This window comes from Harpia harpyja, chromosome 15 (genome assembly GCF_026419915.1).
Source record: "Harpia harpyja isolate bHarHar1 chromosome 15, bHarHar1 primary haplotype, whole genome shotgun sequence".
Lineage (NCBI taxonomy): Eukaryota > Metazoa > Chordata > Aves > Accipitriformes > Accipitridae > Harpia > Harpia harpyja.
In genome coordinates this window covers 1,552,053-1,569,413 of record NC_068954.1, presented here as the reverse complement: position 1 = coordinate 1,569,413, position 17,361 = coordinate 1,552,053, and the positions used below count along the sequence as shown (strand labels likewise).

Sequence of the window (17,361 nt, the reverse complement as noted above, 5' to 3'; positions counted from 1 at the left end):
AGCCCCAGCTGGGTTGACCATGGCCGGGGGGGAAACTGATCCCCCCAGCCAGAACCCATCCAAACCACCCTGGGGATGCCCTGCCTTGGGTTAACCCCTGCCGGGAGAGGGGATGGGTCTTTTGGCTGCACCCCTTCATGCCAGGCCTGGGGACAGTGTCTCAGGGTGGATGGCTGAGGTTGGAGGGAGGTCCCAGCCTGGTCCCAGTCAGCCCCTCATGATGAGGCCATCTGGGGACACTGGGCGGTGAGGCCATGCCCATGGGCCACGAGGTAGGTATGGATGCTGAGACCAGGTCTGAGAGGAGACCACAGCAGAAGAGGCCATGCAAACCAAGAGGAGCCCAGCACACGTCGTGCTGTAGGAGGAAGGGATGGGCTGCGCTCAAGGGAGATGTCTCAAACAGCCCAGAGCGTCCTCCCATTTCTCCCCACTGACTGCAAAGGGAGCCCCGGCTGACTCGCTCACATGGAGGCACGTCTGCTCTATGGACTCAAGGGGTTGAGATGAACCTCTGTGTCCGTAAATAATTAATCTTTTGGGAAACCTGGCTCTGGTACAGTTGTCTCGGCGGACGAAGGATGGGCTGTGTGGAAAAGCAGGGGAGGCACTTGCTTTCTTCTGCTTTAGCTCTTGGTTTTGGTCCAGGTTCATGGCCAAGGAGGAGTCAAGTTCCAGAACTGGGCCAAGACCTATGGCTCCTCTCCAGAGCTGTACTTCCAGCCCACCTCGGTGGAGGAGATCCGGGAGGTAAGGAAGGTGCTTCTAGGAGACGACCCATTAGAATTGAAGAGCAGAAAAGGCCAGGAAGGGCTGTGATGTTCCATCATGTTCAGCCAGAGAGGTCGCAGTTGGTGACAGCATGAGTCCTTCCCCTAGCCCCAGAAGATGGCCCATCCCGCTGAACTGCACGTGTTCTGCAGCAGGTGTGCCAAACACCTAAAAGATGCAGAAAACCGGCATGCCTGTCCCCAGTTGGACTCTGTTCCTTGGGCATCAGCATCTGGCATCCTTCTGGGGTCCCCTGCCTGCCCCAGCTGCCATGCTGAGGGGTGGGAGTCCTCTGTCACTTTTGCCACCCCAGAGATGCCTCTGTCACCCTAGAGTGTCTCAGGTGGGCATCGCCTCTTTTGGGATCATCGAATCATAGAATGGTTTGGGTTGGAAGGAACCTTTAAAGGTCATCTAGTCCAACCCCCACGGATGATGCCAAGAGGTGTCTGGGCTCCAGGGGTGGTTTAACTCCAGATGATGAGTTATCCAAGTAAATGGATGTCAACCATGGGTGAGGTTTTAGCTTGGGATGTCTCACGGTGCCCCTGCCACCGCCCTGAGCACACAGCTTTGAGGGAGATGCTGGATGCTCAGGGCCGCCTGTTGTCTCTGCAGATCCTGGATATGGCCAGGCAGCGTGACAAGAGGGTGAAGGTGGTGGGGGGTGGTCACTCTCCTTCGGACATCGCCTGCACCGATGACTTCATGATCCAGATGGGGAAGATGAACAGGGTCCTCAAGGTGAGACCGGCTTCTGGGAGGTGGCGCGGTGGCCCTGAAATGTGGTGGCACCCCTGTTTGTGCGACCACCGAGGGCTGGGAGGCATTGCGCCGACGCTGCCATACCCAGGGTGGGAGGTGAAAGGATGGAGAGGCTTTCCTCTGCTCACAGCCAGGAGTTTTCCCAAACCAGCCCCTGAAACGCTGGTGCAAGGCTGGGGAATGCACATTTTCCTGGTATAAAAGCTTCCCTTGTGCACTGGAAGCACGTGGAGCAGCTATAAAAATGCAAAGCAGTGATGTCTTCCCAGCGTGCGTTCAGCGAAGGCTTAACCTTGGCATGTTGTCCTCATCCCAGCACGGTCTGCTGGCTGGGGAGGAGGTACCTGGCAGGATCTCTTTTCGCGGCTCGCTTGATGCGAGCTTGCAAAGGTGCCTTAAGCACAGCAGCCTGGCGAAGACCCGGCTGGATGCTCGTGGTCCGTGGTTCGTTCCTGCATCAGGTGGGAAATGTCCCCATGGGAGATTGCTCCTTTTGATGACACTGGGAAGGAAACAGCTCTTCCTGGTTGCCTGTGGATCATATCCTGAACAACTTTGGGAAGATGAGGGCTGCTGAGAGGGAGAGGTTTTCCTGCCCTTTGCTTTGCTTCCAGACCTCCGGCGTGTAGGGAGATACCGGGCTCTTACTGGGCGTGCATGGCTGGCTGGTTATAAACAGTGAGAGAACTGACTCTGTGCATGTGTGCACGCCTGTGTGTGTCGTGTGTGCATGCACATGTGTGTGTGCATGCACGTGTGTGTGTGTGCGTGCCTGTCATGTGCGCATGCATTTGTGCATATATATATATATGCATGTGTGTTTCTGTACGTGCGCATGTGTGTGTATGTCTGCAGCTGCAGGTGAAAAAAACCTGACTCTAGCAGCATATTCCAAGAGCTGGATCATTACTGGTAATTAACAGCAATAATTAATTAAGGAACGGCTCTCTCCCTGACAGCTCTGTCTGTCAGAAGCGGGATGCATAGCTCCTAATGGTAATAAGCTCTCCTTCCACCAGGAGCTGGCTGAAGCAAGGCAGGAGGGCAGAGTGAAGAGGTTTGCTGAAGGTTGAGCTTTGCTGGGGTGTCTTCTCCCTTGCATTGACCAACACCTGGGAGAAGTTATGGGAGAGGTTACACACCCCTGAGACTGGGGAGAGCAGAGGGGAGCTGGGTCTGGACCAGGGGCAGGAACCAGTGGTACCATTGGGTTGGACAAGATTTTGGGTTGGGTGAAGGTCTGAGAGAGGTGGCAGGTCAGGATGGAGCAAGTCCCTCGTGGTACGTGACTCTCCCGTACAGATGTTATCAACTCTGCGTTGGTAAAAGCCGAGGTGTTTTCCATGGGGTGTTTCTCCTCCGAGCTGTGTGACCTTCCCCTCTCCCATCCCATCCTTTGCAGGTGGACAAGGAGAAGCAGCAAGTGACGGTGGAAGGTGGGATTTTCCTCTCGGATCTGAACGTCGAGCTGAGCAAGCACGGGCTGGCCCTGGCCAAGTGAGTATGACACGTGTGCGGGGCCATCCCTGGGCATCCTCCCAGGTGTCCGTCCTTGTCCCAGATCAAGTGCTGGGACATGGCAAAACAGGGATGTTTGAAGAGCTTTTACTGCAGAATAGGGGTGTTTACTTCAGGATCTGGTCTTCCACCAGGGTCCTGCAGACCGCAGGTCAACCCCCTCCACGATGGAGTAGCTTATCCTGCCTTGGAGCAGGAGACTGGACAAGGGGAGCCTTTATCCCCACACCAGTCCTATATTCTCACTGTACCTACCAGGCTGGTCCTTTCCATGTCACGAAGGAAAACTCTGCACTCCCTGGCCCTAAAAAGATGAGAGCATCTCTCCTAGGGAGGCTGACAGCAGGCAGCTCTGGGCAAAGGAGGCTGATGTTGCACAAAATTAGGCTAGAAATGAGGTTTTGATGGCAAAAGGCAGTTAGCCATTGGAATATCTTAGCAGGAGGCATGGGAGAGTCCTTGCTCTGCATTGCTTTGAGATGTCTGCTGTCCCCAGACAAGGAGGTGGAAGTGATGGGCTGGGGGGGTCCAGGGCAATTCTGGGGAGAGGGTGGGACGCTTCGAGCTGCTCATGGCTGATCCCTCTGCCTCCAACACATGTGGTTCTCCCTTGCAGCGGGTGTCTTGTCAAGGGCTTGGGGGGACCCATGTTCAGATATGGGTTTGCAAAGGAAATAGCCATGGAGAAGAGCGTTTCTCACACTCAATCTCTTTCACTTGCTGACCTCAGAGAAGAAATTGCTCTTTAATTACAGTCTACCTCAATAGCTGTGTTCCTCTGTTGATAAAAGCGATGGGTTTGTCAGAGCCCTGGCCAGAGCTGGGGTGAGGGTTCAGAGAAATGAGCCCCACTGGAGCAGATGGCCAATGGAGCAGGATTCCTTCGTGGAGGAGGAATCCACCGAGGGTTGCAATGACCACAGAAACCATGTCTGGTTCAGGACGTCCCTGCTCCCCAGCTGTTGGAGTATTTGGGGAAAATAGCAGGAACAGCACCCTGTTTGCTTTAACCTTCTACCATCCCCCCGTGCCCGCCTTGGCCATGGTTGGAGGAACGGACCTTGGTCTGCAGACCTTATGCTTGTGGATGCTCCTTCCAGCCCTGCTCCACAGTGATGTTTCTGGGGTAAACCCGGGTTCCTCACCCCGTGCTCTGACTACATATGGGAGGGATGTCTCCATCCCAGTGAGTCCCTCCAGGCTGATGAGGAGAGATGGGGACTTGTGAGATGGGACACAGCTGAGTTGACCGCGGTGACCTGCGCTCACCGGCTGCCTCTTCCTCCCCATGGACTCTAGCAGCATCCTGGTAGATATGTCCCATGGAGACATGCACACAGGGCCAACAAACCCACCGGTAGCTGCAGGATACCCTGAAGGGTGGAAAACCCTGCTCGTTGGAGCAGGGGGGCATGCCCTGGCGGTCTCTGTGAAGGGTCTGCATGCGGTGTAACGCCTGGCACGGGGGGCTGTGCCCCACACACTGAGGTCCTCACCCAGCCCCTTCGTCTGCCCCCAGCTTAGGAGCCGTTTCTGAGGTGGCAGCAGCTGGTGTGATCGGGACAGGGACGCACAACACTGGGATCAAGCACGGCATCCTCCCCACCCAGGTGAGACACGAGTTGGGAGAGTGTCAATGCATGGACATCAGCATCTTGAGGGCTTCAGGGGAGATGTCCCATCACCCAGTCCGGGTCTGGTGTGCCCAGCCCTGGGGTAAGGACACTGCAAGCAGGAGGGGTCCTGTGCCCCCGGGATGGAGCTGCTATGGGGGACCCCCCAAGTCCCCCCACACACAGTGGGACCTACCTCATCTGCCAGCCGAAACATAATCCAGATCAAAACTCCTCCGTCCCTGTGCTTTATGGTTTTATAATCCAATGAATAAGCTCTGTACCAAAGGGAAAGCAGTTCTTCTTGTATTGGAGCCCCCCAAACCCAAATCTCTGCAGGACCTGGTCTATTTTTAACTAGACACTTACGAAAATCCTCCACTCCTAGCTCAAATCCTGTATGGCAATTCCACTGATGGTTATGGAAAAGTGCAGTAATTCGGGGGAGTTTTCCTTCTTTATTTGATGGCTTTTCCTAGCAACCCCAAGAGAGAGAAGGATCCTTTTATGTCACTACATCAAAGGTGGCAGGAGAGGGGCTGGTGGAGCCAAGCTCAGCAGAAAGCACCCTGTGATGATGGTTGTGGTACAGGGGTCTCCCTGCTTAGCCCCCAACCCAAAGTTTTGGGGTGGATGAAGGTTCTTGGCATGGACCTGGGACACACTGAACGCTCGCTGAAGCTTTGCTCCCTTCTCGGCAGGTCGTAGCACTCACACTGCTGACAGCCTCGGGGGAGATCCTGGAGTGCTCCGAGTCCATCAACGCGGACATCTTCCAGGCTGCCCGCCTGCACCTCGGCTGCCTGGGCGTCGTGCTCACGGTCACCTTCCAGTGCGTGCCCCAGTTCCACCTGCACGAGGTGGCCTTCCCCTCCACCCTCACCGAGGTACGATGTGGGCGATGCTTTTGAAGCTTCCTTGGGGATAAGCAAAGTTCTCGGTGAGGTGACACGGTCGGGGGAAGACTGGGAAGTGGTCGCACTCCGGTAGAAAATCCCGCACGTGTGTGTAGGTTGCACTCCTTGTGCATCTTCATGGTGTGCTTGAAGCTGGAAACATCTCCCGGGTGACAAAGGAGAGGAAGGAAAAGCCATGTTTCTTAGCAAATGCCATTTTAACTTCCCATGGGTGGGAAGAGTATCTTCTGGGACCAGAGAGGTGCAGGTAGTGGGGTGGGGAGGAGAGGTACTGGTGAATGCCACCTCTGCGCCACGTAGGGCAGGTGGGTGGTCAGGACCTGCAGCAAGACATGCATTGCATGGTGATGTTCATGAACATGGTTGATGTTCGGGGGCAAAGCAGGGTTTGAGGTGCAGCCCCTCGCGTGGCTGCAAGCTGAGCCAGAGGCGAGGGCTGAGTGTGCTCTGGCAGCTTTGCTGGCCACAAAATGCAGGAGGAGGCCGGGTGGGGAAGCCCAAGCTGCCGTGAGTCTACAATGAGTTCTTCAGTTCTCACAGAAGAGCAGGTGGGACCTCTGCCCCTCGCACTGGGACCCTCTGCAGCCACCCCTCTGTGTCCAGCCTGGGGGAGCTGGGCAGAGAGGGAGAGCTGCGGGGAAAGACATGGAGATGAAAGTTAATTTCCTTTATTTATTGTTCCTGGTGGTTTCTGAGAACTGCAAGGCACCATCTCTGGGAGAAGTTGTGTCCATTCTCAGCTGCTTTCAGCTCCACATCTGGCCCAGGACAGCTCAGAGGTGTGAAGGTGACGTGAAACCTCACCTCTTCCATCACTGCCATGCTCACCCCTGAGCTGTTCCCAGGCTCCTCTTTTAAAACTGGTCCAGATTGACACAGTTTTTTTGCATTTATCCAGCCTGAGATTCGAATAGCTGATTTTACTGTCCCAGATCAGCCTCCGTGCAGCCCCGGGGCAGCTTGTGTCTGCAGGAGCAGGCTGGTGGCTCCCAGTGTCCTCAGGAACCTGCCAAAGACTTTCTGTGCTCGCCTGGGGCTGGGGAGACTGACCCTGAGCTGGAACACGGCTGCGTCCTTCAGAGACATCCTCTGGGTTCTGGCAGGGGAGATGGGACCACCGTGCTGCAGGAGACTGCTGCGGGGGGGCTGGCTCCTGCTCGGGAGAGATCTCCTGGCTGGGCTGGAAGGAGAGGCAGTTCCCTCTTTAGGGAAAAGGCTGGACCATGAGACCCCTGCCAACGTCCCCGTGTCCCGGCCTCTGCAGCATCACCCTCGCTCCTCAGCATCAATTCTCCCCTGCCTGACTCAGCCCGGAGGTGACGGAAACAGGACCCCCTCCTCCAGCTGTGGTCTACCCCTCGCGTACAACCCCGTGGGTTTTAAACTATTCCCCCGTCGCGTGAGCAATGCCTGAGCCTCGCTGCAGGCGGGGAGAAGCAAGACGAAGGGCAGCCGCAGCGGTGGGGAGCTGCTTCGGGCTGTGCGATGCCAGCGGTCCCACCGGAGCAGGGATGGAGGTTTGCCCGTAGCCATCAGCTTCATCTTCCCTGGGCCGCCTCCAAGCCGCGGCGGGGCTGAGCGTGGAGGCTCCGGCACAATCAAGTTAGAGAGGCTGAAGGAGCCCGCAGGCGTCAGCGCTGCCGCCTTCGGCACTTGCTTCTGTCCGTGGGAAACGTCACCGTGAGATGGATCCGCCAACGCCTCTGCTCCGTTTAACCCAGCGTTCGCAGGCGCTGGCAGGTCAGAGGAGATCTGGTAACTCCAGGCACGCATGACTAAGCCTAATGCAGATTTAATGTTCCAGCTGGAGAAAATTACCCTTGCTGGAAATCCTGGTCTGGTCTGATGAGCTGACGCGCTGCCTGGACTAAGCACGAACAGGGAGAAGACTGTGCCTGCGCTGAGCCAGCATCCCTGGAGGCAGGCAGTGCCTAGCTGGGTCCTGGAGGAGAGGAGCAGCATCCCGCAGGGCATGGCTGCTCCCACGAGCCGTGTGCTCTCTGAGGATGTGCCGTCTCCCATCTCGTCAAGTCCTGCTGCTCGGCTAACGGACAGCCTTGCTTTTTCCAGTGACAGATGGGCCGCTTAAAATAGTCCATGAGCATCTTGTGCTCTTGAAAATAACTTGGTCCCTTCTTCTGCGTGAGGTCAGGCTATTTTTTCGGGATGGGGCTCTCCATCTCCCAGCGTGCAGGTTGGGTGTAACTCTTTTTTTTCTTTGAGCTGAACTTGTGACAAACCGTGCTGGGGATGAGAAGGAGTGCGATGGGTGACACATTTCAAAGGGCAGGCTGAACAAATCCCTTATAAGGATCCAACCCCAGAGCTGCACTTGGGTCGTGTGATGGAAAACTCCCTTTAAACCAATTGTCGTGTTGCTACTGGACTTGTCTGTCTCCGTCTTGCCAGAGGTCCGTATCACCCAGACTAAGGTGTATGGTGCTAGTAACTGACCCACCTGGGACATCCCCAAGGGAGGGTGGCTTTCTGAGGAGGGTTTCTGACCTGCTCTCTCATAGATTAGGATCTTGCATGGCTCTGAATGTTTCACATGCTGTCTCCTCCTTGGCAAGTTCTGCTGTCCCACCATCCATCCTTTCTCTGTTGTCCCCTCTTCCTGGCCATATCCCTCCTGAAGACAACATCTCACATGTAGCCTATGAAAGGGCACTTAGCTGACCATGGAGAGCATGAGAAGTTTAGGTTCTTGTTCAGTATGTGGCTGAGGCACTGGGTACAGTGTTTGGGGATGCTGGTACAGAGACGCTCAGTGCTGGAGAGTGGTTTCCTCCAGCCGAGCTTCCCATTCCCAGCAGGAGCTAGGCTGAAACAGGCTGATTCCCTCGAAAGAATCATGAAGTGCCCTTTTTTGGGGCAGTGCATCTCCTGGGCTTTGCGAGCTTGGGTCTCCACGTGGCTCTGTGGCCAATGGTGGGTGTGATCTGGTTCCCTCAGAAAGTGTTTTGAAGGCCCAGTGGGCATTTCTACAGAGTGATTTGAAGGAATTCTTTCTCCTGGGAACACATCAAAACCGAGTTTCCCTGTCTCTGCCATTATATAAACTCCTTTTAACTGCTGGATGCATTTCCTTAGAGCCCTCCCACCCTCATGGTGCTGGGAAGTCGGATGGAGCGAGCTGTTCCATCTGGTGCTCAGCCCCATCACGGCTGGGACATCCTGGCACAGCTGCTGTATCAGGATGTGACCTACTGCCTTGAGCTGAGCAATCATCCAGCTTGTTCCAGCTCTCTGGCACCAGATCGTCGCTGGAGGCTGCAGCATTGCACAGGCAAAAGCCTACAGAGAAGGGGCCACCTGCAACTTGAAAGACCTGGTGGCCTCCCAAATGCTGTGTGGACTCGCTGCGTTCACTGGAAGGAGTTAGATTTCTGGATGGGGAAACTGAGGCAGAAAGTACACCAGGAGGAAGAAACCAGTGGCGGTGGAAAGGAACCTCTCCAGGAGCTTGGATCTGCTTCAACCACGATCGTATTTGTCCTCCTGTGAGGTCTGACGTCCCTGCTGGTGCCTGCTCAGCAGCATCCTCATCCGTTGTCTCATTTGGGTCTCACAGGTCCAGTTCCAGCCCTGGCTAATGACAGCACAAGCGTTCGTTAAGTCAGGCTCATGAAAAATAAATAGTCCTTTGACAAAAGCAGCAAAATTTGTTGCAGGATTGATCAGAGCTGCAGCACTAGTAAAGCTCTGAGAAACGCTGTCCTTAATTTTTTAAGGACTGAATTATTCAGTGCCCCGTTGGGGTGGCTTGAACACCACCAGGAACGTGAATTTAACGCACTTTTGCAGTATCTTCTTCGCAAGCCCTGATCCGAAGCAACCCAGTGGTCCTTGTGCCACGCCGTGGGTGGCGGGGCTGGCCGAGGAGGTGCACAGAGAGGTCCGTGCACATTACCTGGGTCATTAACGTGTTTGCCTGCCTGCTGTCACCCCCCTAAGAGCAGCTGCACCAGAGCAGTGGAGAGCTGGAGCACTTCAGGGTCTTATTTTTCCTGGGAGGTAGGAAGGGAAGACAGAGGAATAAGGGAAACCCACCAAGGTATTTCTCCAGCATGCAGTGAGTTCATTACTGGTGTTTCCAGTTGCAGAGGTGATGAGTTTGTGTCTAATGGCTCAGATGTATTTTTTGCCTGTGAATCGCCTGTTTGCTTTCTGAGCTGCGACTTCCCTGGTGTCCTGCAGCAGAGAGTTCCCTGCTTTAAATGCATTTTAAGTATGTTTAAATGTGGTGGGAGCCTGCCAGCTCCTTACGGCTTGGTCCTCACCCACCCTGCCAGCTTGCTCAGACCTTCACTGCATCCTCTAGCACCTTTCCTCAGCCAAATTGCTAGGTTAAGAGTTGTTTTACACCTCCTAATCTGCCTTTTAGCTAGGAAACTTAAGCTCACGTGCGGGATAACCCTGCTATCCTGAGCAGGGCAGGTAGCCCAGGCTGAGCTTTACCTTGCTCAGCATCATCTGCCCGGGCTATGCCCCCTGCACAGCTCAGCCCGTCTTTCCCCAGGTCCCTCGGGGCTGTTAGGAGGGTGAAACAAGAATGCACTCTATAAATATTAATGCCATTATCAATTCTCGGTCATCGCTGCTCCTCGCCTGCTTCCAGATCTCCAGCTTTCATGTCGAGTGGCCCAGCGAGGCGGAAGAGAATAATGGCAAGGGAGCAGGTTGCTTGAAATATTTAAGCCTGAGTTATCTAAGACATTGCAAATAATATATGTGTCAGAGGAGCCAGGCTTGGATTTGTGGTTATGTAAGATCTGCATGCTTTCTTTTCTGGCCTCGTGATTATCTTTATCACTGGGATAAACTCAGCTGCTCTAGCTGCTGACAATGACCAGGAACAAGGCACGGGACTGAGAGGGTTCATTGCACAGCTGAGGTCACCAGAGAGACCTGCAGAGCATCCCTGGGTGGTGGCAGGGATGGAGTCATCCTTCCCTTGTCCCAGACCTGCTGGGAGGCTGATGAGGATGGGTCAGACTCAGATATGGTACTTCTTCCCCTGGTCTTTGCAGCTTTGGGGCTTCCTGAGCTGGAGGTGGTTTGTATATATGTAATAAGGCAATGAGTTTCTCTTCTGGAAGGTCTCTGATCTGCCTCTGAACCCATGCAAACTTTTAGCCACCTGCAGACTTCAACAGCTTAGCGACCTGGTGGGTGAAGAAGTGCTTTTTTTGGTCTGAGCCTACCACTGCCTAACCCTAACCCTAACCCTAACCCTAACCCTTTAGGGGATGTCCCAGGCACCTGGGACGGATCTCTTCAGCTCAACTCCCCCGAGACCCCCCATTGCCTTAACCCCCTCTCCATTGCTGGGCCTGACCTCATCCCTCTTAGCCAGAAATGTTGTTTTTGGTGTCAGTGAATGGAAGTGACTCTTCCAGCCAGGGCTCGGACACTGTATCCCGACGCGGTAGGACCCTGCCAGGCGCAGGCAGCACGCAGGCAAAGGGGGAGGCTGAGCATCCATCTCCTCTCCTAAAACACGAGCTCCCCATGCTCCCTGGCTCCCCTTCATTGCTCAGGCAGACCTACAGGACATGTGCTAGTAACTTCTTGTGCTTCGTCCTCCACAGCACCTTGGCCACATCTGCTGCTTGCCCCATCCTTGTCCTTTCCCTGAAAACCATCTGGAGCAACCAGACCTGCATTGCAGCAGGCGGGGTGCCTGACCCTCAGCTCAATGAGCTCTCGAGGGTGTTTGTAAGCAAGAAAGCAAGCGGCTTCTTTTGACCCGGCCTTTGTGAACCAAAGGGATTTGTTCTGGGCTCCTGGGAGGGAAACGAAGACGAGCAAAATCCCCTGGGTCTCTGCAGGCTCCAGGGTCATCTCCATTGTGTGCATCGGTCACGTTACAGTGACAAGATTTCCACTGCCCGACCTCTGCCTCTGACTCCGGCACTCAGCCAGCCGACGACGTCTCCAAGGACTCCCGAAGCCGGCTCGCTCGCTGCCTTCAGCTCTTGCCCGCTGCGCTGTAATTATCCTACAAAGTCGCGGGCTTATTTTCTTCAGACCGATATCACAAGAATCAAAAGCGCACATTGAAAAGGTCACCCCACTAGCAATTTGCTTCTGCGCTCAAACGCCGCGGCTGGAAGACAAACAGACGTTGGCAGGATCACCTTGGGAAAGCTGCATCCTTCTTTTCCTCACTTGTTTTAGCTACTCGATTCATTTGTTCCTAAACCAAACCGATGAAAACGTGGGGTCGTAGCTTTTGCCCTGCTTCTACTTGCACAACCATTAACTGTTTCCGACATAAGAACTTCTCTGGCCAGAAAGTAGGCTGTTCTGGGAACATTTTAGAGAGATTTTGTGGCTTTTGGGGAGCTTGCAGATGTGGTGATGAAGTCAACAGCATTAGCATTATTTCTAACCAATTACAGGAATACACTATTCATCTTCCCATCCTCCCTGCTTTAACGGGACCGTGGCATTACAGCAGTGCGGCCCCATGAAGACCCTCACCTTATGGCAGGGTCACAGCAAGATGCTCAGTGCTAAAGCAGCCCAGCTTGGTGATTAATAGCTCATTAAGACAAATAATTCAAATGACACAGACAGAAGGGAGCAGCTTTGCAGCTAAGGTTGCCAAGACCTTCCTGGGGTTATATCCATGGGTCACTGCACCTTCTCCTGGGTCAAGCAAACTCCTCGAAGCAAAGCTGCTGGGTTTTTAAGCTTTTCTGCAAAACTATGGGTGATCTCTGCAGGAGGAGCAGGGGGTGGTTGGAGAAGATGTTTGCAGGAGGGAGAGGTGCTGGCTTGGCCAAAACAGCACCATGCAGGGGGTGAGCACAGGTTCTCGCCACCCTTGCATGCACAGGCAGGGAGAAGGGACAACGGCTGAAAGGTCTTTTCATTTCTGTGGGTGCTGCTGTGTCAGGCAGCAGGGTTTCTTCCAAGTAGCCCAGGAACAAGAGCCCAGTGGCTCTGGGAACAGGCTGCATATGTCCTGGGGCTGCGGTCACCCCCTCGAGCCTCATTACCTGCATTGTTCTGCCTGTCCCCTGCCCGCTCCATCCCCTGTTACATCCCGGCTCCATTCCCTGTTTCCCCGGGGCTCCAGAGCCGCAGAGGGTTGTGCTGCCAGGGTGTGAAAGCTGGAGAGGGCATCCTTGACGTTGGACCAGGAGGTGGATTTTGGTAGCCCCCGGCATGCCCCACCGTATGGCTGATGGCTGGAGGGGGCCCTTCCAGCCCTGGCTGTGCTGCCTTATGTCTGGGAATGCCCGATGGGGCAGTTTGGGGGCTGCAGATGTGTGATTGCAGGAGGACGCAGGGTCGGAGCTTGTGTGTGTGCCAGATGCAGCCCCAGCAGCATCTGCAGGACACGGGGGTCTGCCACGGCCGAGGGAGAGGAGATGATGGGCATGCTCGCTTCCCTTCCCCAGGTGTTGGGTCCATGGTCTCTATTAGCCCCTTGGTGCTTGGTTGGGCTGTATTGACCTCCCTCCAACCCACAACTTGCCAAGACTCTGCAGACAGACTCCTTGGACCTTCCCTGGCACTCCTGGGAGTTCTCCAAGGTGCCTCCAAGCCCTGCTCCCAGGATCCCTGCTCTGTGGTGGGGTTCAGTCACCGACCAGCACCCATTTCTCTGGTTGTTGCAGGTCCTCGATCACCTCGATGACCACCTGCAGAGATCTCAATATTTCCGATTCCTGTGGTTCCCTCACAGCGAGAACGTCAGCGTCATCTACCAGGATCCCACCAACAAGGCAGGTCCCACTGGGCTCCATGTGGGAAGGGAGAAGGGCCCGTGCACAAAACTGAGTGTCCTCCCAGAGCCGGTGTTTAGGATGGACTTGCAGTGCAAGGGCTGCTGGGGGGGTCTGATCAGGGAAATGGCATTTTGGGGCTGGGCTGGACTCTGCCCCATGCTCCACGGTCTGGGTGTCCCAGGACATGGATGCAGCTGGGGCTGTCCAAGCTCTCAGCATCCTCATGACAAAGCCTGGTCTCTTCCTGGGCACTGGATTTGGCTCTTTTTCATCATGGGAGAGAGATATGGGGAGTCCCGGGGTGCTCTTCTCCAAACCCCCGCTCCCAGCTTGGTCCTGGTCCAGGCATGTGCTCCCACCTTCATGCCCGCTGGCAAGAAAGCTGCCAATCCTGCTGGTTCCTAACGACCATCATCTTCCTCTGCTTGGCTTTGCAGCCCCCCTCTTCCTCTGCCAGCTGGTGGTGGGATTATGCTGTTGGCTACTATTTGCTGGAGTTTCTGCTCTGGATCAGGTAAGGGCATGGTCTGGGCAGCGTTTGGGGACAAGTAGGGTGGGGTGGGTTTGTCCAGGGCTGGCCTCATCCAGACCTGTTCTCTGCACCTCTACATCAAAACCTGTGCTGCTTTGCTGGGAGTCCCAGGGAAGATGGCAAGAGAGGACTGACTGCCAGCACCCCCATCCCTGGGGAAGAAGGAGATGCTTGTTCTCCTCCAAGCAAGCTCCTGCGCAGGAGGAGCGGGTTTGGGTTGGGATTGATGTCTGGGGCTGCACTGCCCTCGTGTGTGCACAGAGATGGAGCAGCAGTGCGGGTTTGCAGCAGCAAAGGAGCTTTTTGGAGGAGGGTGGTGGCTGTGAGCACGTCCTCAGCACCAGGGTGGAGAGAGGAGAGCCAGCCAGGTCGTGGGGGCTAGGCTGGGAAGCAGGACCCTGGTGGCACAGGAAAGCCAGGCAGGACACTGTGAAGAGGCAGAAGAGGGACTGTGGCCACTTAGGACTCTGCCAAGGGGTCCACCCTGCCACTCCACCCTGTCCCCAGTAGCTCTCGGTCCCCCAGTGTGAGGATGCCCAGTGCCCAGCCTGGCAGGCTCTGAGGTCTCAAGGGGGAGGGAAGGTGAGGACCGAGCACCCCTTTTCTAGCTTGCAGCAAGAGGAGAGGGAGGGAGCTGAGGACAAGGGTGCAAGGTCCAAGACCAGGTGGAGTGAGCACAGGCAAGCTCCAGGCAGGGCTGCAGCACCCCATGGGCTCCAGCACCCTTGGAGTATTGCAGCTTTGCTGCTTTGCTTACAGCCCCTTGAGAGGGTATCCCCTTGTCCAGCATCCCCAGGCTGTGGTTTGTGGCATCACAGCTCACAGCCTGCCCTCGGCAGTTCCCCGGGCAGCAGCTCTGCGGTCAGGTCTCACCTTCTGCTCTCTCCCCTGCAGCACCTTCGTGCCCAGCTTGGTGTGCTGGATCAACCGCTTCTTCTTCTGGCTCCTCTTCAGCTCCCGGGTGGAGAATATTGCCATCAGCTACAAGATCTTCAACTACGAGTGTCGCTTCAAGCAGCACGTTCAAGACTGGGCCATCCCCATGTAAATGGCTCTGCGGACCCTCCCTGTCCATCCCCAGCCGAGCTCAGTGCCCGAACCACATGCCATCCCCTGCCTGTGCTCTGCCCCAGCCCAGGCTGCCTGGAGCTGGAGCAAGGCCATGGAGAAAGGGACCTGGCTAGGAGACACCATTCCTACCTGCAAGCTTAGCACGAGGAGCCTTCTGCATCCCTGTCCTGGGGTACCAAATCCGTGCCACACCATGTCCTGGGGCTTTGTGAGCCCAAAGCAATGGGAGGGATGCGCTGGGACATGCCAAGCCATTCCCTAATCAGCATGGGGCCAGGGATGGAGCTGTGGGGATGGGGGTTCAAACCCGAAGAGAGCTGGCTGTGCCCATGCTGGCATTAACTGGGGCCGGGGGCTTCTCCTGGGCAGTGAGAAGACGAAGGAAGCTCTGCTGGAGCTGAAGGCTGCCTTGGAGAACAACCCCAAGATGGTGGCTCACTACCCCGTGGAGGTGCGCTTCGCTCGGGGGGACGAGATCTGGCTGAGTCCCTGCTTCCAGCGAGACAGCTGCTACATGAACATCATCATGTACCGGTGAGCCATGTCCCCATTCCCCCCCCCTCCTCCTCCTCTTCCTCCTCAGGTCAGTGGTACAGCAGGATCCCAGCCCAGAGACCCAGCAGCAGCAAATGCACAGCTCAAACACACCGACACCAGCTCTTGGCTGGCACTGGAAAGCTGGATCAAGCAAGCTCCTACACCTTTGCCCGCTCACCCCACTCGGACATTTGCAGGCACCAAGCCAGCAGGGATGGGGTGGCCTTGGAGCACCCCAGAGCCACCCACCCCTGTTTCTTGAGGATGTTGTCCTACATGAGGGTCCACTGGCCAAGCACCGGCAGCATGCTGGTACCCAGAGGGTTTCCATCACCCGGTGCTTGTCAAAGAACCCGTGATGGGTCCCTGGGGTTGTCCTTCTCCCCAAGTCGGGGTTTCTTGGGGAGGTTTCCTGGGTGTGCAAATACCCCCACAGCCCCTGCTAATGCCCTCCCTGCCTGACCCACCCCCAGGCCCTACGGGAAGAACGTCCCCCGCCTCAACTACTGGCTGACCTACGAGGGCATCATGAAGAAGCACGGTGGGAGACCACACTGGGCAAAGGTACGGACAGCCCCGCTCCTCTGGGAGGAGAGGGTCTGCGGAAGGGGGTCCCTTCCCCTTCTTCATCATGGGAGGGGGGGATTTGCAGTCGAGTGGGGGTCAGAGAAGGGCCCCCACATCAGGCTGGTCCCGGAGGGAGATGGGTGCCTTGAGAAGATGGTGTTCCCCTATTTGCTACCCATGCTGGGCATGTAGATAAGGGGATGGAGGTCCCACCACTTCTGCAGGGGCTTCCCACAGTGGTGGTGGGGAGGTCCAGGGACAGCGACATGTGCCCCAGTGACGGGCAGCCCCCCCCGGGCACTTTCTCTCTTGCAGGCCCACAGCTGCACTCGGAAGGACTTTGAGAAGATGTACCCAGCCTTCCCCAAATTCTGCTCCGTCCGGGAGAAGCTGGACCCCACGGGGATGTTCCTGAACACCTACCTGGAAAAGGTGTTTTACTGATGGGGTCAACGTGGGGGATGGAGGAAAAAATCAGCCATCACCCCCAGTTCTCGGGACACCCCCAAAGCTCATGGTCCTCCGTGGTCCCAAGGTGTCGCACCCCCAGCTCTGCCCTCATCTGTCGTGACAGCAGGCAGCAAGGGCTGGCCCCACGGGCAGGGACGTGCTCTGGTCTTGATGCTGACAAGGCTCTGCGGTGCCTGGGAACCTCTCCTGGAAACCAGCAGCTTGGGGAGGACCATGTCCCTGTCCCCCCGAGACCTGTACAGCCCCAAGTACCTCCTGTCCAAGCCAACATCTCAATAAAGACCTTTCTTTGAGCAGAACTTATCTGAGCCTGTGCTTTCAGCCTGGCTGTGTGTCCGATGGAGGTGCCCAGCCCTGGGGACTGAGGAAGGGGCTTGGTGTCCCTGTACGGCCCCACTGCGGGGGTCGGGGCTGGACATGGAGACCAGAGCCCATTGCACAGCCTGGGGCTGGTGCCATCCATGTCCTCGAGCTCAGGCCATCCCTCCTTGCAGAAGCACGCAGGCAGATTTGGGGATGAAGAGGCTGCCTGCCAGGTCCACCCCCACCTGGCTCACGTTGGTGTAAGGGAAGCCATGCATGGGCACATGGATTGGGTCCTCTCCCAGTTGCTCCACGCTGCCAAAACCTGCGGGAGGTGTTCCTCAGGATCCAGTGGGGTGATGCCCGTGCTCCTGTCCCTCCTCTCCTAGAAACCACCCCTGCTAGACCAATCCAAACAGTGCTGGTCCAAGCCACACTTGCATCCCCAAGAGATGAGGAAGGGGACACGGGCTGCTCGAGAGGAGCCCAGGATGGACAGGACACATGGACAGCAGGTCAACGATGCTTTTAGATAGACACCATCAAAACAC

At 56.1% G+C, this 17,361-nt stretch overlaps 1 protein-coding gene across 1 annotated transcript; it reads left to right on the top strand.

Annotated features, from left to right (window-relative positions):
- The first annotated feature begins 254 nt into the window (after nucleotides 1-254).
- LOC128152222 (L-gulonolactone oxidase-like) lies at nucleotides 255-16,782 on the top strand. The gene is made up of 12 exons (XM_052810325.1): nucleotides 255-272; nucleotides 649-750; nucleotides 1,390-1,515; nucleotides 2,939-3,033; nucleotides 4,574-4,664; nucleotides 5,369-5,554; nucleotides 13,219-13,326; nucleotides 13,767-13,843; nucleotides 14,756-14,905; nucleotides 15,302-15,466; nucleotides 15,943-16,033; nucleotides 16,352-16,782. The coding sequence occupies exons 1-12, from the start codon at nucleotides 255-257 to the stop codon at nucleotides 16,478-16,480; spliced, it is 1,338 nt and encodes a 445-aa protein (XP_052666285.1). The 3' UTR covers nucleotides 16,481-16,782.
- Nucleotides 16,783-17,361: the final 579 nt, after the last annotated feature.